The following is a 20,521-nucleotide window of genomic DNA, read 5'->3' on the forward strand; positions in this document are numbered from 1 at the left end:
CCACACACCCTTCATTCTTGTGCAGTGCACATATAATCTCCCACGCTTAGTAGCTCAGTAACCCCTGCTGGTTGGATATTAAAATTCAGTTAAAAAAAATAGACTAAAAAATGCTAGTACTTGGAATGGTGACTTTGACCAATTGGATTGTTGCAAATATTCAACTGATTCACTGATGTTTTTTCGGGTTCTACCATCCTTATCCAGTCAAGTCTACATGTGACTCCACACCCACAATTGGTTGACTTTGAAGGGCCTGCTGAAATGGTCACTCAAAGAACAAAGGAAATTACAGCTCAGGAACAAGCCCTTCGGCCCTCCAAGCCTCAGTTGCACCAAATCATTACAAAAACATATGATCAGAATAACATTGGATGAACCTAGGATTTAGGTGCACCAAATGCACACGCAGCCCAGATGATCCTGCAAAGATCTGAGGATTTGAATCAAATTTGGGAAAACTGTCCCACAGACCAATCAAGCAACAGCCTGACATAGCCATACTCACACAATCGTACCTATCAACTAACCGCTCCATAGCTGATGAGTCAGGACTTCTCCACGTCAACACCCACTCGATGGAGGCACTGAGGGTAGTTAATGCATAGAATGTACTCTGGGCAGGGGAATTTAATTGATCACCAGGAATGGCTTGGTAGCACTACTACTAACTGCCCTTACTCAGCTTGCCTAGTCTTGAAGGACATAGCTGGCAGACTGAGCCTGTGCCAGGTGGTGAGAGAACCAACATGAGGGAAAACAAAGACTTGGTCTCATCTTAGCCAATCTCCCTGTCATAGATGCTTCTGTCCATGACAATATTGTTGGAGGTGACTACCGTAAAGAGTTTTGTGGAGAAAAAGTCTGTCTTCATGCTGCAGAGTTTCTCTTTAGTGTTCTGCAACAAGATAGATTAAAAATAGTTCCTGCAGCTCAAAATGGACCATACATGCTGTGGAGCATCAACAAAATTGTATTCCATTACTATCTGTAACATCATGGCTCACCATATCCTTGGATATTCCCAAGAAGCCAGGGAACTGACCGGTTCAGTGAGAAGTGTAGGAGAGCATGCCCGAAGCAGCAGCAGTCTATCTGAAAGGGGCAGCACGGTAGCATTGTGGATAGCACAATTGCTTCATAGCTCCAGGGTCCCAAGTTCGATTCCCGGCTTGGGTCACTGTCTGTGCGGAGTCTGCACATCCTCCCCGTGTGTGCGTGGGTTTCCTCCGGGTGCTCCGGTTTCCTCCCACAGTCCAAAGATGTGCAGGTTAGGTGGATTGGCCATGACAAATTGCCCTTAGTGTCCAAAATTGCCCTTAGTGTTGGGTGGGGTTGCTGGGTTATGGGGATCGGGTGGAGGTGTTAACCTTGGGTAGGGTGCTCTTTCCAAGAGCCGGTGCAGTCTCGATGGGCCGAATGGCTTCCTTCTGCACTGTAAATTCTATGTCTATGTCTATGTCTATGAAACAGCGGTGCCATCCCAATGAAGCTACAATACAGGACTACATTCATACTGAGCAGCAGAATTAGCCAGCTATGTTCTGACACATCCAGTCGTGAATGGTGGTGGACACTTATGCAACTATTTGGAGAAGGCGACTCCATAAACAATCTCCTTCTCATTGACGGGGAAAATCATTGTGCCAGTGTCACGGACAGACTGAAAATTTTGCAACTGCCTTCAGTCAGAAGTGCGGAGTGGGTGATCTCCGTCTGAGGCACCAGCCATCAATCTTCAGCCAATTCAATTTCACGTGGTATCAAGAGATGGTTGAAAGTACTGGGTACATCAAGGATTATGGGTGCTGGTAACATTCCGGTTGTACTGCCGAAGACATGTGCCCCAGGGCTAGCTGTCCCTCTAACCAAGCTGTTCTGGTGCAGTTACAACACTTGCATCAATCTGACAATGTGGAAAGTTGCCCTGTCTGCAAAAAGCAGGGCAAATCCGACCTGGACAATTACTGCTCCATCAGTCCGCCATCAAGAAAATAATGGAAGGTGTCAGTGTGATTAAGTGGCACTTATTCAATAATACTCTGTTCACTATTGCTGAATTTGGGTTCTTCCAGGGCCATTGGGTTCCAGACAGTTTTAGACTAGACATGGACAAAAGAGCTGAATTCCAGAGGTGAGGTGAGAGTGACTGCCCTTGACATCAAGGGAGCATTTGACTGAGTGTGGCATCAAAGGGCTCTCGGGTAAAATTGGTGTCAAATGGGGTCAAGGGGAAACCTCTTCCCTGGTTACTGTCATAGCGAGCACAGAGGTTGTAGTTGTTGGATGCCAATTATCTCAGGTGTAGGACATCACTGCATGAGTTCCTCAAACATTGTCCAAGTTCCAACTATCATCTCGACATCAAGTTGTTGGAGACAGGGATGTTCGCTGATAATCACACAATGTTGATCTTCTCATGAGATTCAATGACAATGCCACTGTTAACTGTCCCAGCATAAAGATCCTGGACGACATCATTGGACAAAAACTGAACTGGACCAGCTGTATAAATACTGTTGTTACAAGAGCAGGTCAGAGGCCAGGGATTCAGCGATTAGTAACTCACTTCCTGACTTCCAAAAACATGTCCATCATCTACAAGGCACAAGTCAGGAGTGTGATGGAATACTCTCCACTTACCTGGATGAGCACGGCTCCAACAACACTCAAGAAGCTCAACACCATCCAGGACAAAGCAGCCTGTTGATTGGCACCCCATTCGTCACCTTAATTATTCACTCCTTTGTACATTCTATTGGTGAATAAATGTAATGACATGTTTTAAAACAAATAGCAGAGAGAAAAGTAAAGTATGAGAGAAAATGAATGCGGGTTGTGGAAAGAATTTGTTGGGAAACATGGATACAAACCGATGTCCACAGCTCATCATTAACTAACATATAGACTCATTGATGACCAGTGTCCCTTCTCAGGAACAACCTAATCCTAATGGTGACCCACATGGTGATGGACTCAGTGATTATACATCAGTCAGCTTGTCCTCGGGACTGGGACATTTATTGGAAACATTTCTGAGAGATGGGATAAATCCACATTGAGTAAAACAAAGATAGGCCCCATTGGTTTGTTCAGCAAAGGCTGTGTCTGACCAACGTGATTGAATTTTCTGAGGAGCTAACAAGAAGAGTCAATGAAGATTGTGATTTTGGTGTTGTCTCTATAGAGTTTAGCAATGCTTTTGGTAAGTTGCCACATGGCAGACTGGTGACCAAAGTAAGAGCCAATAGGATGTGAGGCAAAGTGGCAAAATGGATTCAGAGGCAGGAAGCGAGGGAGATGGATATTTTATGGTGGGGAGATTGTGTCCACTGGCATTTTTCAGGGCTCAGTACCAACCCCTTTGTTCTTTGATCTCTATATCAATAATTGGACTTGAATGCAGGGGGTATGATTAAGACATTTTCAAATGATACAAAAACTGGTCATGTGGTTGATAGTGAGGAAGAAGGCTGCAGACTGCAGGAAGATATCAATGGATTGGTCAGGTGGACAAATCGGTAACAAATATAATTCAGTCTGGAGAAGTGTGAGATAATGCATTTAGGGAGGACAAACGATGCAAGGGAATACACAGGGCAGGATTCTACGTTTGGGCGACTATGTTCTCCTGCCAGAGAAGAATCGGCTCTGATTTATGCTCACACTGGGAGCAGCACCTACAGGCAATTCACTATCCCTTGCCATGCACATTTATGAGGGGATTGCCACCATTTTGACTGGGTGGGCCAATAGCGAGTCTGGCGGCTGACCTCCTCCTCTCCCCAACCATGGGGTTTGTTGGATCCCTACAGTACGCACACATGAAGGTGACGTGACCCGCCATAACAGAGACCCCCACCAGAGACCCTCATAACAGAGACCCCTACCAGAGACCCTCATCAGAGACCCCTATGACAGAGACCCCCAACCGAGGATCCATCACAGAAACCCCCACCAGAGACACCCATTACTGGACCCCATCCAGAGACCCTCTGTAATTGACCCCCTCCAAGACCATTCCTCCCTCACAGCAGAAACCTCTGCCTGGAAGCTAAAGAGTGGTCCAGACGGAAACAGTGAAAAAAAAAATCATTGCTTTAAAACTCACTTGCCGCCTACAGCTGCTGCCACATGCAGAGAAAGCAACAGCTATAAATTCCTAGAAAGTAAAAGCCATATTACCAGGGTTTAAACCCCATTAGACCCTTTGATCTGCAAGGCTTTTACTCACATCAATGATAAATTGCTTTTACTAGGCTATGATCGACAGCTTCCAGACAGCCAGATGTCTGGATTGTTTAATTTCATCTCCCTTCACACTTGAATGGGTCTCAAGTACCCTGCTGTGGAACTACCTGCAATGTTTATAAACATCTAGCTATGATTGACAACTCTTGCCCATATCAAAAGCAGTAAAAGTGTTTTCTGCTGAGAGATATTGCCCACCGTGACGTTCACCACGCTAGGGCCAAGGTGACAAATAGCTGCACCAATCCACGCCCACGTGAATCTGGGCCCAGAGGACTGGAGAATCACAGAGGCTTGGAGAATCCAGTGCTCAGCCCGTTAAGAGGATGCAAATGTGTCAGTTTGACCTATTTGCATCCTCCCGCGGAATTGGGCATGATCCTCAGTCCCACCGCGAGCAGGGGACAGGAGCATTGAAAACCGATTGATCCCATTATTTTTTGCCGACGCTGGACTCTCCGCCCAATCGCAGATCTCTCTGTCCGCTTCAGGCAGCAGATAATCCTGACCATAGAAGTATAGAGGAACAGAGGGACCTTGGCATGCATGCCCACAGACCCCTGAAGGTAGCAGGACAGGTAGATAAGGTGGTCAAGGTGGTATGTTGGATACTTGCCTTCACAGTGTTAGCCATAGGAACGATGTGATTGTATTATAGAAAGGGTAGAGAGGAGATTTAAGAAGAAGTTGCCTCAATTGGAGAATTTTAGTCATGAGGAAAAATTGAATAGGCTGGCGAAACGCTGGGTTGGATTCTCCGTTTCAGCGGCTAAGTGCTGACGCCAACGGAGCATATGTGGCTTTTTACAACCACAAAATCTGCGCGAAACCCTTATCGATTCCGGGACGGGTGAGGGGCTAGCACCGGCGCCGGGTGAAACTCCCGGCTCCCGCGCCGAAAACGGTCGGAGAATGGCCAGATCCCTGGCTGCGAATGTGCACGGCTGACGACCTGCAGCAGTCGCGCCATACAACATGGTGTTGTCCATGCCCGGACCCGACCTACCATCCGCTTTCCCTTGGTTGAGGAGTCCATAACCAACGGGCATAGACTTAGGATAAGAGATAGGAAATTTGCATAGGATTCAAGGGAACATTTTTTCATCCAGAGGGTTCTAGGGATCTGGAACTGACTGTCTGAAAGGGTGGTAGAGGCACAAGCTCTCAAGAAATTTAAAAAGCATGTTTATGTACAATTGAGGCTATGGAACAAGAGCTGGGCAGTGGGGTTAACTTGAATAGATCCTTGTCAGCCACCATAGATATGATGGATCCAATGGCAACCTTGCATCCTATAAATATCTGTTTCTACTTAACATCCATGACAACTAGAGCCCTGCCATTCAAAGATGAACCACCCATCCCATAGTGCCAACCAAGCTCCTGGCACGAGTATTTCCCTGAATAACGTTTAGTTGAGAAGTATTTATTATGTGTGTGTATTGAATAATGGGTCCCTAATGACCTCTTTCTCTTGTTCAGGAGCAGGCTGACGGGAACTATGTGACCATGGTTCTTGAGATTATCTGACTGGCAGTCCCTGGAATATGCAAGCCTGCCAGCAATCCACAGCGAGAGTCCTGCAACGGCATGGTGACAACTTTCAAAATAGCAATCCTTGGAGCACAAGGGGTTGGGAAATCGGCAATTGTGCACCAGTTCCTCTACAACGATTATAGTGACCACTACCTGCCCACAAGAGCACGCCGTGTCTACCTGCCCGCTGTGGTCATGAACGAGCATGTGCACGACCTACAGATAATGGACTTTCCGCCCATTCCATCCTTCCCAGTCAACACTCTGCAGGTAATTGTTCTGATCCCGACGCCTGTCACAGGTCACCGGAGCTGATGTGATTCTCTCTTTGGTGTGTGGGAGACTGTTTCGACAAAGCAAATAGCAGGCATTTTCAATTAGCAGTCTATTTTTCCAGCAAGTGGTAAAATCAATCGCCTGACTGAAAACCCCGAACAGCTCATCTCGATACTGACAGTTTTGTACTTTTAAAATATTTTTTGCTCCGTCTTCGTTTTCCAATCACTTCTCTTCCATTGATTTCTCCGCTCTGCCTGAATCGCCCATTTTCTTTCATTCCTCTTTGTCCAGTCACCCCTTTATAGACTTCTTCTATTAAAGTTCATCAGAAGCTTGTACCTCCCTCTCCCAGTCTGGCAATTGCTGATATAACTTCAGTAGCCTGCCAGGCTACCTCAGAGTGTAGTTCAGAACCATACATAAAGGATGCCTTCTAGAAGGATGTTGGCGAAAATGTTTTTTTAACAAGAGTTTTATTGTCATACGTATGAACTTCATATTCCCAAATGTTTTAAATTGAATTCAAATCGGCGGCGTCATGGAAAAGATGTGCGTGCACTATAGAAGGGGTACGGAGGAGATTGAGGAGGCTGTTGCCTGAACTGGGGAATTTTAATTATGAGGAAAGATTGAGAGCTAAATTATTTGGTCTTGCGATTAACCTTTCCCGCTAGCAGCACAGCCCCATCAGTGGGTTGTATGGTGGCGTGGGGTGGTTACAATGGGAAATCCCATTGACAATCGGCGGGAAGATAGAATCCGCTCGCCCGCGAATGTCGCGCAGCCAAGAAACATGTGGCAGGAGAACCGGAGAATCCTGTCCTGAATATTTGAAGGATTTTGAATTGTATTATCGGGCTTCTGGATTGCTCGTTCAGCAATCCAACTTATACACTCATTGGAGTAACAATTCAGGGAATGTGAATTCAAATCCTGTTTTAAATGGACTTTTTGTAGGGCGGCACAGTGGCGCAGTGGTTAGTCCAATTGGCCACGCTAAATTGCCCCTTAATTTGAAAAAAAAAAGGATTGGGCACTCTAAATTTTAAAAAATAAAATAAAATAAATGGAGCTTCTATCATTTTAAATAGACTCTCCATGTTTTACCGGCCTGATAATGTACTTCAACGTAATATTTTGTCTTTAATTTAAAAAAAAAACATTTTATTGAGGTATTTTTGGTATAGTGACAACAACAAAAGAAACAATATAAAAGAAACCATAAACATAGTGCAAAAGCCATTACCTGTCGTACAGGTCCCACCCTTATTGACCCCCTACTCTAATCTAAACTACCCCCCCCCCTCCCCTGTCTACTGACGATAAATTTTCCGTGAAGAAGTCAACGAACGGTTGCCACCTCCGGGCGAACCCCAACAGTGACCCTCTCAAGGCAAACTTGATATTCTCCAACCAGAGAAAGCTAGCCATGTCCGATAGCCAGGTCTCCGATTTCAGGGGCTTTGAGTCCCTCCAAGCTAATAGTATCCGTCTCCGGGCTACCAGGGAAGCAAAGGCCAGAACGTCTGCCTCTTTCTCCTCCTGGATTCCCGGGTTTTCTGACACCCCGAAAATCGCCACCTCTGGACTCGGTGCCACCCTTGTTTTCAACACCGTGGACATGACATCCGCAAACCCCTGCCAGAATCCCCCAAGCTTTGGACATGTCCATAACCTATGGACATGGTTCGCCGGTCCTCCCGCACATTTTGTGCACTTGTCCTCCACCCCAAAGAATCTGCTCATCCGGGCCACTGTCATGTGAGCCTGGTGAACAACCTTAAATTGTATCTGACTGAGCCTGGCACATGTTGCAGGCGCGTTGACTCTACTCAACGCGTCTGCCCATAGACCATCCTTTATCTCACCTCCCAGCTCCTCCTCCCACTTGCGCTTCAGCTCCTCGGTCTGCGTCTCCTCCAACCCCATAAGCTCCTTATAAATGACCGAGACGCTCCCTTCTCCTACCCACCCTCTGGAAACTACCCTGTCCTGAATCCCCCTTAGCGGTAGGAGAGGGAAGGTTGACACCTATTTACGAAGGAAGTCCCGCACCTTCCCGCAGTTACCTGAATTTGTTTCCCCTCGCCAACCCAAACTTTTCCTCTGACGCCCTCATACTCGGAAAGCTCCCCTCTATGAACACATCGCCCATCCTCTCAATCCCCGCTCTCTGCCATAACCGGAACCCCCCCATCCATACTCCCCGGGTCAAACCGGTGATTATCACAGATTGGGGCCCAGACCGATGCTCCCACTGCTCCCACATGCCGCCTCCACTGGCCCCAAACTCTCAGGGCCGCCACCACCACTGGACAGGTGGAGTACCATGCCGGCAGGAACGGCACAGGTGCAGTTACCAACGCCCCCAAAATGGTGCCCTTACATGAAGCCGCCTCCATATGCACCCATGCCGACCCCTCCCCCACCACCCACTTCCTGATCATGGCTATATTCGCCGCCCAGTAATAGTTACTGAAATTTGGCAGCGCCAGCCCGCCCTCTCCCCGACTCCACTCAAGCATTACCTTCCTTACTCGCCCGCCCAGACGAAGCTCATAATCACTCTGTTGACCCACTTAAAAAAGGACCGGGGAATAAAGATGTGGAGACACGGAAATACAAATAGGAATCTCGGGAGGACCGTCATGTTCACCGTTTGCACCCTCCCAGCCAGAGACATCGGAAGCACGTCCCATCTCCGAAAACCATCCTTCAGGGGCTGTTTAGCACAGGGCTAAATCGCTGGCTTTGAAAGCAGACCAAGGTAGGCCAGCAGCACGGTTCAATTCCCGTACCAGCCTCCCCGAACAGGTGCCGGAATGTGGCGACTAGGGGCTTTTCACAGTAACTTCATTTGAAGCCTACTTGTGACAATAAGCGATTTTCATTTCATTTCATTTGGTCCACCAGCCGAGCCAGATTCAATTTATGCCGCCGGTCCCATTCCCGTGCCACCTGGATGCCTAGGTACCTAAAGCTACCCTTTACTAAACTAAATGGCAGCTCTCCCAGTTGCCTCTCCTGTCCCCTTGCCTGGACCACAAACATTTCACTCTTTCCCATATTAAGCTTATACCCCGAAAACCGGCCAAATTCTCCAAGAGTCCTCATGATTTCTTCTATCCCCTCTATTGGGTCTGAAACGTACAGAAGCAGGTAATCCGCATAGAGCGAAACCCTGTACTCCACCCCCCAGCACTGTATGGATTGGACCAGGAGTGGAGCGGTGAAAAAGGTAGTTTTGGAGCAGCGAAAAGTGCGAGGAAGGAAAACCAAGATGGCGGTGGGTGGAGACCAGGCAGCGTGGGCGCAGTGGGAGCAGGAACAGCAGGAGTTTCTCCAGCGCTGCTTCACGGAATTGAAGGCAGAGCTGTTGGAGCCGATGAAGGCTTTGATAAACAAGAGCTGCTCGAGACCCAGAAGGCCCAAGGGGCGGCGAAAGGCCTCGGAGAATGAGGACGAGATCTTGGGCCTGGCAGTGAAGGTAGAGGCACATGAGACGATGCATAAGAAATGGCAGAAGTTTGAGGACATGGAGAATCGGTCGAGGAGGAAGAACCTGCGAATTCTGGGTCTCCCAGAGGGAGTGGAGGGGTCGGACATTGGAGCACACGTGGTCATGATGCTGAACACGTTCATGGGCGTGGGGGCCTTCCCGAGGCCCCTGGAGCTGGAGGGGGCCCACCGAGTCCTGGCGAGGAGGCCCAAGCCCAACGAGCCGCCACGGGCGGTGCTGGTGCGGTTCCACCGCTTCGTGGACAGGGAGTGTGTCCTAAGGTGGGCAAAGAAGGAGCGGGCAGCAGGTGGGAGAATGCAGAGATCCGGATATACCAGGACTGGAGCGCGGAGGTGGCCAAGAAGAGGGCCGGGTCCAATCGGGCTAAGGCGGCTCTGCAATGGAAGGGGGTGAAATTTGGGATGTTGCAGCTGGCGCGACTGTGGGTCACTTTCAAGGACCGCCACCACTACTTTGAGACGCTGGAGGAGGCGTGGACCTTTATCCAGGCCGAAAAGTTGGACTCGGATTGAGGGTCGGTTGTGAGGGGATGTCGAGAGGGGATTGATGTGATTGTTGTGTTTTGGGGGCGATGTTCTGTTCTTTTTGGTTCTGGTTTTTTGTGGGTGCTGGGTGGGGTAGGATGAAATGGTTCGTAGTGGGGGGGATGGTGAGAGTGTGGGCGTCGGTGGGTGGAAGACAGGGCCCCATTGGAGGGGTGGGGAGAGGGGAGGCCCGAGGTGGGATAGCTGGGATCAGGCTGTGAAAGGGAGCTGTGCCAGAGGCGGCGGGGAAAGTGCAGGCTTTTTCCCGCACTAGGGAAGGGAGGGGGCTGGGTCGGGAGGGGGGGGGGGGGGGTGGTGGTGCTGGAGAGGAGTGCCTGCTGATGGACAGGAGGGTAGGGAGGTTCTCACACTGGGGGGGTCGATGGAGTGGCGGGAGCGGCCGGGGTCAGCAGGAGTCAGCTGACTTACGGGAGTGCTATGGGGGGAGCAATGCAGCTAGGGGGGGACCTAGCTGGGTGGCGGGGGGGGGGTTGCTGCTGCATTGGCCAAAGGGGAGCTGGAAGAGAGAGTTGGGGCGGGGGTCTGCCGCTGGGGGGAACGGAGAGTGCGGGAGGCACAGGCATGTGGCTGGCCGAGAAGGGGGAGATGGCTAATCGGCAGGGGTGGGGGAGGAGGGGGGGGGGTGTGGGGGCCGGTGGGCAGCCCCCTGATCCGGCTGATAACTTAGAATGTGAGAGGCCTGAACGGGCTGGTCAAGAGGGCCCGTGTGTTCACGCACCTGAAGGGACTGAAGGCAGATGTGGTTATGCTCCAGGAGACGCATTTGGGGGTGGCAGACCAGGTTAGGCTGAGAAAGGGGTGGGTAGGGCAGGTTTTCCATTCAGGGTTGGACGCAAAGAATCGAGGGGTGGCGATTTTGGTGGGGAAGCGGGTGTCGTTTGAGGCGCTGAGCACCGTGGCAGACAATGGAGGTAGGTACGTGATGGTGAGTGGTAAGCTGCAGGAGGTGCGGGTGGTCTTGGGGAATGTGTATGCCCCGAATTGAGACGATGCTGGATTTATGCGGCGCATGTTGGGCCGGATTCCGGACCTGGAGGCAGGGAGCTTGATAATGGTGGGGGGGGACTCTAATACAGTATTGGATCCAGCATTGGACCGCTCTAGGTCCAGGATGGATAAGAGGCCGGCGGCGGCCAAGGTGTTGAGGGGGTTTATGGACCAGATGGGAGGAGTGGACCCATGGAGGTCTGTCAGGCCGGGGGCCAGGGAATTCTCATTCTTTTCCCACGTCCATAAAGCCTACTCCCGGATAGACTTCTTTGTTTTGAGCAGGGCGCTGATCCCGAGGGTGGAGGACACGGAGTATTCGGCCATAGCCATCTCAGACCATGCCCCGCACGGTGGAGCTCGAGCTAGGGGAGGAGAGGGACCAGCGCCCGATGTGGCACCTGGAGGTGGGTTGCTGGCGGATGGGGAGGTGAGCGGGCGGATCCGGGGGTGCATTGAAAGATACCGAGAGGTGAACGATAATGGGGAGGTGCAGGTAGGGGTGGTCTGGGAGGCGCTGAAGGCGGTGATTAGGGGAGAGCTCATCTCCACTAGGGCCCACAAGGAGGGGAAGGAGAGGAGAGAGAGGGGGAGGTTGGTGGGGGAGATTTTAAGGGTAGATAGAAGGTATGTGGAGGTCCCCGAGGAGGGACTATTCAAGGAGCGAATAAGCCTCTAGGCCGAGTTCGACCTGTTGACTACCAAGAAGGCGGAGGTGCAGTGGAGGAAGGCGGAATACGGGGAGAAGGCTAGCCGGATGTTGGCACACCAGCTTCAGAAGCGGGAGGCAGCGAGGGAGATTGGAGGAGTTAGGGATAAATGGGGGAACACAATGCGGAGTGCGGTGGGAATAAATGGGGTAGTTAAAGATTTCTATGAGGGGCTGTATAGGTCTGAGCCCCCGACGGAGGAGGGGGGTTGCGTTGTTTTCTGGATCGGCTGAGGTCCTCGAGGGTAGAGGATGGGCAGGTGGCGGGGCTTGGGGCACCGGAAGGGCTGGAGGAGCTGACTAAGGGGCTGGGGAGTATGCAGGCGGGGAAGGCACCGGGCTCAGATGGGTTCCCGGTGGAATTTTACAGGAAGTATATGGAGCTGCTGGGTCCACTACTAGTGAGGACTTTCAATGAGGCGAGGGAGGGAGGGGTCCTACCCCCGACGATGTCCAGGGTGCGGATTTCGCTGATCTTGAAGCGGGACAAGGACCCATTACAGTGTGGGTTGTATAGGCCAATCTCGCTCCTCAACGTGGATGCAAAGCTGTTAGCGAAGATGTTGGCTACCAGAATTGAGGACTGTGTTCCAGGGGTGATCCACGAGGACCAGACGGGTTTCGTGAAGGGAAGGCAGCTAAACACCAATGTGCGGAGGCTCCTAAATGTAATCATGATGCCTGCAGTGGAGGGGGAAGAGGAGATAGTGGCGGCTATGGATGTGGAGAAGGCCTTCGATAGGGTGGAGTGGGGGTACCTGTGGGAAGTGTTGAGGAGGTTCAGGTTCGGGGAGGGGTTCGTTAGTTGGGTTAGGTTACTGGGCGAAGCCCCGGTGGCGAGCGTGGCCACGAATCGGAGGAGTTCGGAATACTTTTGGCTGTACCGGGAGACGAGGCAGGGGTGCCCCCTATCCCCCCTGCTATTTGCGTTGGCAATTGAGCCTTTGTCGATGGCTTTGAGGGAGTCCAGGAACTGGAGGGGGCTGGTGCGGGGGGGGACAGAGAGACGGGGGTGGGGGGGGGGGAACACCGGGTATCGCTGTATGCCGACGACCTGTTACTGTTTGTGGCGGACCCGGTGGGGGGGATGCCGGAGGTGATGCGGATCCTCAGGGAGTTTGGAGACTTTTTCAGGTATAAGCTCAACATGGGGAAGAGTGAGCTATTCGTGATACACCCAGGGGACCAGGGAAGGGGGCTAGACGAGCTTCCACTGAAGAGGACGGAAAGGAGTTTTCGGTACCTAGGGATCCAGGTGGCCAGGAGCTAGGGGGCCCTACTTGACGAGGCTGGTGGAGCAGATGGAGGAGGAGTTTAAAAGGTGGGATATGCTGCCACTCTCCCTGGCGGATAGGGTACAGTCGGTGAAGATGACGGTGCTCCCGAGGTTCCTTTTTGTATTCCAGTGCCTCCCCATCCTGATCCCGAAGGCCTTTTTTAAGCGGGTCAGCAGGAGCATCATGGGGTTTGTATGGGCGAAAAAGACCCGAGGGTGTGAAGGGTGTTTCTGGAACGGAGCAGGGACAGAGGAGGGCTAGCGTTGCCTAATCTGTGTGGGTACTACTGGGCTGCCAATTTGGCGATGATACGCAAGTGGGTAATGGAGGGGGAGGGGGCGGAGTGGAAGAGGCTGGAGATGGCGTCCTGTGTGGGCACGAACCTGAGAGCGCTGGTGACGGCACCACTGCCGCTCCCGCCGACAAGGTACACCACGTGTCCAGTGGTGGCGGCGACCCTCAAAATTTGGGGGCAGTGGAGACGCCACAAGGGAGAGGTAGAGGCTTTGGTGCGGTCCCCAATCCGAGAGGACCATCGGTTTGTCCCGGGGAGAATGGATGGTGGGTTCCTGAGCTGGCACAGGGCAGGTATTAGAAGGATGGGGGACCTGTTTATAGATGGGACGTTTGCGAGCCTTGGGGCGTTGGAGGAAAAATTTGGGCTCCCCCCAGGAAATGCCTTCAGGTACATGCAGGTAAGGGAGTTTGTAAGACGGCAGGTGAGGGAATTCCCACTGCTGCCAGCACGTAGGATCCAGGATAGGGTGCTCTCGGGGGTGAGGGTTGGAGAAGGCAAGGTCTTGGCGATCTACCAGGAGATACAGGAGGAGGAGGAGGCCTCGGTGGAAGAGCTGAAAGGTAAATGGGAGGAGGAGCTGGGAGAGGAGATAGATGAGGGTACGTGGACGGACGCCCTGGGTAGGGTAAATTCTTCCTCCTCTTGCGCCAGGTTTAGGCTGATACATTTTAAGGTTCTGCACGGGCGCACGTGACTGGGGCAATGCTGAGTCGGTTTTTTGGAGTAGAGGACAGATGTGTGAGGTGTTCGGGGAGCCCAGCAAATCATGCCCATATGTTCTGGGTGTGTCTAGCGCTGGATGGGTTCTGGAGGGGCGTTGCGAGGACAGTGTCTAAGCTGGTAAACCCTCGGGTTAAGCCGAGTTTGGGGCTCGCACTATTTGGGGTATCGGACGAGCCGGGAGTGCAGGAGGCTAAAGAGGCCGGTATTCTGGCCTTTGCGTCCCTGGTAGCCTGGCGGAGGATTCTGCTACAATGGAAGGATGCGAAGCCCCCTAGTGTGGAAGCATCGATCAGCGACAGGGCAGGGTTCATTAAATTGGAGAGGGTAAAATTTGCCTTAAGAGGATCTGTGCAAGGGTTCTTCAGGCGGTGGCAACCGTTCCTAGACTTTCTAGCGGAGCGTTAGGAGGTGGACAGCAGCAGTAGCAACCCGGGGGGGTACTTTGTGTTTACTACTGTGTTTATTATTGTTTAATGGGGGGCTTGTATATTGGGGGCATACGTGACATAGCTATAAGATGTTTATTTATATGTTCTTTGTTTTTTCTTATTTCTGTAAAAAAACATGTGAAACTTTGAATAAAAATATTTTTTTAAAAAAAGAAAAAGAATCAGCGAAATTGTTGCCTGTGACATCGTCGGGGGCAACACCCCTCTTTCCCTTGCCTCATTGAACATCCTCAACAACACCGGCCCCAATATCCCCGAGAACTTTTTATAAAACTGGGTACCCGTCCGGACCCGGGGTCTTACCTGCCTGCATGCCCTTCAAGCCCGCCACTATCTCTTCCAGCCCCATTGGGGCCCCCAGCCCTTCTACCCGCTCTCCGTCCACCATTGGGAAATTCAGCCCCTCCAAAAAGCGCCTCATACACTCCAGCCCCGTAGGGGGTTCCGACCTGTACAGCCTGCTGTAGAAATCCCTAAACGCCTTATTCACCCCTACTGAATCTCCAACCAGGTTTCCATCTCCCTCCTTTACTTTCCCTATCTCCCTAGCTGCCTCCCTCTTCCTAAGCTGCTGTGTAAGCATTCTGCTGACCTTCTCTCCATGTTCATAGATCACCCCAAGCACCTTTCTCAGCTGCTTCACCGCCCTCCCTGTGGTCAGCAAGCTAAACTCCGCCTGTAACCTCCGCTGTTCCCTTAAAAGCCCTGCCTCTGGGGTCTCCGCATAGCTCCTATCAATCCTTTACCAGTCGGTCCGTCTCCGCCCTGTCCACCTTCTCCCTACAGGCCCGGATCGAGATCAGCTCCCCCTGACCACCGCCTTCAGTGTTTCCCACACCACCGTTGCTGAAATTTCCCCCGTGTCATTGACCAGCAGGTAGCTTTGAATACATTTCCTCAGCCGCTCGCACTCCCCTTCATCCGCAAAAAGTCCCACATCTAACCTCCAATGCGGGCGCTGGTTACTGTCTTTACTAACCTGCAGGTCAACCCAGTGAGGAGCATGGTCTGAGATTGTGATCGCCAAGTACCCTGTATCCACCACCCAAGCCAGCAAGGCCCTGGTCAAAATAAAAAAATCAATCCGGGAGTACACTTTATGCACGTGTGAGTAGAAGGAGAACTCCTTCACCCTCGGCTGCCCAAATCTCCATGGATCCATCCATGTACCGACCTCCCACGTCCGAGACTATTGATCAGGATCGCAACCCCTCTAGTCTTTGAGTTTAGTCCCGAGTGAAAGACCTGACTGACCCAGCCTTTCCTCACTCTAACCTGGTCCGTAACTCTAAGGTGCGTCTCCTGCAACATCACCACGTCCGCCTTCAATCCCCTAAGATGCGCGAACACACGTGCCCTTTTGACCGGCCCATTTAACCCTCGAACATACCAGGTGATCAGCCTAATGAGCCCCCCACTCCGCCGATCAGTCATCCCCTTTTTTAGGCCCGCCTCCAGCCCGTGCTCCGCACCTCCACCGGTCCATCCCCAGGCAGCCCCCGCCCCTAACCTCCTCTCTGTCCCTCAGCCCTAGTCCCTCCCTCGTCAGCAGAACATTCACTTCCTCTCCCCCCTAGTAACAACACCCTGTAACCCAACCCCTTTAATAAACGAAACATATGCACACCACCCACTGTGCTTCTGAGAGCTAGCTCGCCCTGCTAGCTTGGTGGCCCCCATCCCCGGCTCCAGATAGTCTCCCCCCTATTGCACCCCCCCCCCCCGCTCATGCAATCAAACTCCAACATCAAACAATCCCCACATAATTACCCAACAGAAAAACACCAAATCAAAACAAGCACACCTCCATCCCCCAACAGTGCAAATAAAAACCTTAACTCACTCAGCTCCACCGCTGGTTCCAAATCAATGCAAACGGCATCACAAACACCTTCCATGAAACGCAAAATGGGAAATGTTTTACAAAAACAGAGAAACAAAAAGAAAACACAAAAACATGAACGTTGCAGCCAAGTTCAAAAGTTCTCAATCTATCACCAGCCCTTTCTTTTTCGCAAAGTCCAAGGTGTCCTGAGGCGACTCGAAGTAGAAGTGCTGATCCTCATGCATGACCCAGAGACGGGCTGGGTATAACAGTCCAAACTTCACCTTTTTCTTAAAAAGGATCGACCTGATCTGGTTGAAGCCTGCTCGCCTCCTGCCCACCTCTACACTCAGGTCCTGGTAAACCCGCAGGATGCTATTGTCCCATTTACAGCTCTGTGTCTGCTTGGCCCACTGTAGAATGCGCTCCTTATCCGAGAACCTGTGGAATCTCACCACCATTGCTCTCGGGGGGTCTCCCATTTGCGGCTTCCTCGCGAGTACTCCGTGAACCCTATCCACCTCCAAGGGCCGGGCGAATGCCCCATCCCCCAGCAGCTTCACAAATATGTCTGCGATGTATACCCCAGCGTCCGTTCTTTAGGACCCCTCCGGGAGCCCGAAGATCCTTAGGTTCTGCCGGCAGGACCTTTTTTCTAGGTCCTCCACCTTCTCCAGGAGCTTCTTCTGCTGGTCCCTCAGCATCCCCACCTCCAGCTCCACCACAGTCTGATGTTCCTCCTGCTCAGCCAGCGTCTTCTTCACCTTCGGGATCGCCCGATCCTGGGCAGCCAATCTATGCTCCAACCGCTCAATCAACTCTTTTATCGGGTCCAAGCAGTCCTGTTTCTGCGTAGCAAAGCCTTCCGGAATGACTTGCATCAGCTGTTCCATAGACTGCTGGGTCGACAAGCCAGCGGTCCGAACCTCCGCCATGCTGTCTTCTGTTGCAGCTACAGCCCAACCCTTCTCTATCTTTTTGTTTCTGCCCTTACGAACACTTCTAGTCCTTTTCTCCATGCACCGAACTGGGAATTCAGTAAACAATTGCCACTAACATCAGTTTTACAATTCAAGTACGGTAGAAAAACGGGGGAAAGGTCCAAAAGTCCGACCAGAGCTGGAACCACCAAATGTGCGACTTACTCCTTCATAGCCGCCACCGGAAGTGCATTTTGTCTTTAATTTAGCGACAGTGTGAATTACAACTGATTTCCTTCATTCAGTCCATGGTGTTCCTTTCTATTATCCTATTCTTTTCACTTCTCCCATTTTACTTGAGGTCTCTCCATCTCCTCTTGGGTCAATCACCCATTCCTCTTCAAATCCTGCTGTATTTAAGTCCCTCACCACCATATCTTTCAATCTGGTCTTAGACCTTCCTCTTCACTTTCTTCCTGGCAGCCCCATCTCCGTCATCCTCATTACCATATGTCCTCTCTCTCTCTGCAGCAGAGGACCGGACCATCTCAAACTTGACTTCTTGGCTATTCTGTTCAATGCTCTCACAGTCTCCACTGATCCCCTAATGTGCTGGTTCCTGATTTCCTTATTTTTCATTGCTCCCCACATCCATCTCGGCATCCACATCTTCTTCGTGTCCAGTCATTGTTCCTTTCTTCCTGATATTGCCCAGGCTTCTGCACAATGTAACTAGTCCGGCCCCATAACTGTTCACCAGGTTCTTCCTTACAGTTTTCGTGATACTTTTCTATCACAAAACACTCCACTGCACTTCTTCCATTTGTGCCAACCAGACTTGATCTGGTGCTTAATTTCCATTTCCAAACTTTGAGCTTCTGTCCCCAATGACCCCCCAGGGACTTGAAACTATTTGTTTTCTCCACGGGCAGGATTTAATGGAAATGAAACAGAGACTCGTGTCGAGCACATTTACCTGGGTGTTTCCCGGCGATTGCTAGCAAACAATCTGCTTCAGTCCGGGGCCTCGGTGAGGAACGCCCTGCCAATGCTGCACTTCACTTTCTACTCTAATGAACTCTGCTCACCCCGATCTCTAGACCCTCCAATACCCCAGCTCACCTATATAGGGGTCATCGAACCCCCCCACACCCCACCTCTTAAGGGCAGGGCACCCCGGGTCTGATCTCCAATGTGGGTAAATTGTCACCCTGGCACTGCGGTGCCACCTGGGCACCCTGACAGTGACACTGCCAAGGTGCCCAGATGGAACTGCAAGGGTGCCAGACTGGCAGTCCAGTCCCAAGTCGAGCACGGCCGTTAGATTTTGCCCCATGTCTCCAGCTTTTTCTGCAGCTTCACTCAGATCCACTTCTCGAGGTGCAAACTGACAGGCCATAAATTGGGGGTGCAATCTACCGCTGTTCACGCCGGCGGGATATTCCGGTCCATGCCAGTGCACGGGCTTCCCACCGACGAGGGGTGCAGTCACGGGGAAATCCCATTGACAACGGCAGGATCGGTAAATTCTGCTGGCGGGCCGCCTCCGCTACCGAAGAACACGCAGCGGAATGGTCGGTAAATTCTGCCCTGGGTCTTTGCTCTGCTGATCTTGCCCTTTTTTCCAGTGCTTTGTGTTCACATCAAGAGGTAGAACCAGTCAGGGTCTTGCTGCAGGTGTGAATCCTTCTCATTGTTATCCATGAGCCCGGCTTGGAGATGGGATTTCACATTATAATCCCGTTGCCTCCTTCATAAAGGAACACTGCCATTTTGTTTCAAACTAATTTTTCAAAAAATGTGTTTATGAATTAACTGTATAGTTTGTTACTTGGTACAAGAAATATATTGGCATACTGGGTACATATTAGTGTTGTGGGAAAGCAATTTGAGGGCAATGGCAGCTGTTTGACTTTTCAGGGACAATAAGTGACTTGGAAAGAATGTACATGAACCTTGAAGGACTGACAGGTAACATGAGATGCAGGTTAGGTGGATTGGCCATGCTAAACTGCCTTTTAGTGTCGAAAGATGTACATGTTAGGTGGGGTTACAGGGATAGGGCGGGGGACTGGGCCTAGGTTTGGGGTAATGATTCTGTGTCTATACACAGTCCCTCAGATTATGATAATTATTCTGGGTCCATACACAGTCCCTCAGATTATGACCATTATTCTATGTCTACACAGTCCCTCAGATTATGGTAATTATTTTGTGTTAGCACTGCTGCCTCATGGCACTGAGGACGTGGGTTCGATCCCAGCACTGGGTAACTGTCCGTGTGGAGTTTGCACATTCTCCCCATGTCTGCATGGGTCTCACCTCCACAACCCAAAGGTGTGCAAGATAGGCGGATTGGCCACACTAAATTGCCCCTTAATTGGAAAAAAGAATTGGGTACTTTAAATTGAAAAGAAAAACTGAGGGAATGTGTATAGACCCGGAATAATGATCACAAACTGAGAGGCTGTGTATAAATACTTGCTGCGGGATCCTTCGTTGACGGGATCCTCCTCTTCGCCGGCAGCGCACCCACGCCCACGATTTTCGCGACAACGTAGGATGGCCACAATGGGAAACCCTCTTGGCGGGCTGCCAGAATGGAGGATACCACTGCTGGCGGGGTTGCGCCGGGACAGAAAAACGGGGCTGGCAGGATGGAGAGTCCCACCCAGAATAATTACCGCAAACTGAGGGACTGTGTATAGACACAAATAATTACCACAAACTGAGGGACTGTGTATAAACACAAAATAATTACCGCAAACTGAAGGACTGTGTATAGACACAAATAATTATCACAAACTGAGGGACTGTGTATAGACACAAAATAATTACCGCAAACTGAGGGACTGTGTATAGACACAAATAATTATCACAAACTGAGGGACTGTGTATAGACACAAAATAATTATCACAAACTGAGGGATTGTGTATAGACACAAATAATTATCACAAACTGAGGGACTGTGTATAAACACAAAATAATTACCGCAAACTGAGGGACTGTGTATAGACACAAATAATTATCACAAACTGAGGGACTGTGTATAGACACAAAATAATTATCACAAACTGAGGGACTGTGTATAGTCACAAATAATTACCACAAACTGAGGGGCTGTATATAAACACAAAATAATTATCACAAACTGAGGGACTGTGTATAGACACAAATAATTATCACAAACTGAAGGACTGT

At 50.8% G+C, this 20,521-nt stretch overlaps 1 protein-coding gene across 1 annotated transcript in view; it reads left to right on the forward strand.

Moving 5' to 3' along the window:
- Positions 1 to 20,521, forward strand: part of LOC140386673 (ras-like protein family member 10B) — a 257,826-nt gene that overhangs the window by 19,152 nt on the left and 218,153 nt on the right. The window contains exon 2 of the mRNA XM_072469216.1: positions 5,734 to 6,057. Coding sequence (XP_072325317.1) covers positions 5,842 to 6,057 — 216 coding nt within the window. The 5' untranslated portion in view covers positions 5,734 to 5,841. The remainder of the gene's footprint in view (positions 1 to 5,733; positions 6,058 to 20,521) is intronic.

This window comes from Scyliorhinus torazame, chromosome 12 (genome assembly GCF_047496885.1).
Source record: "Scyliorhinus torazame isolate Kashiwa2021f chromosome 12, sScyTor2.1, whole genome shotgun sequence".
Lineage (NCBI taxonomy): Eukaryota > Metazoa > Chordata > Chondrichthyes > Carcharhiniformes > Scyliorhinidae > Scyliorhinus > Scyliorhinus torazame.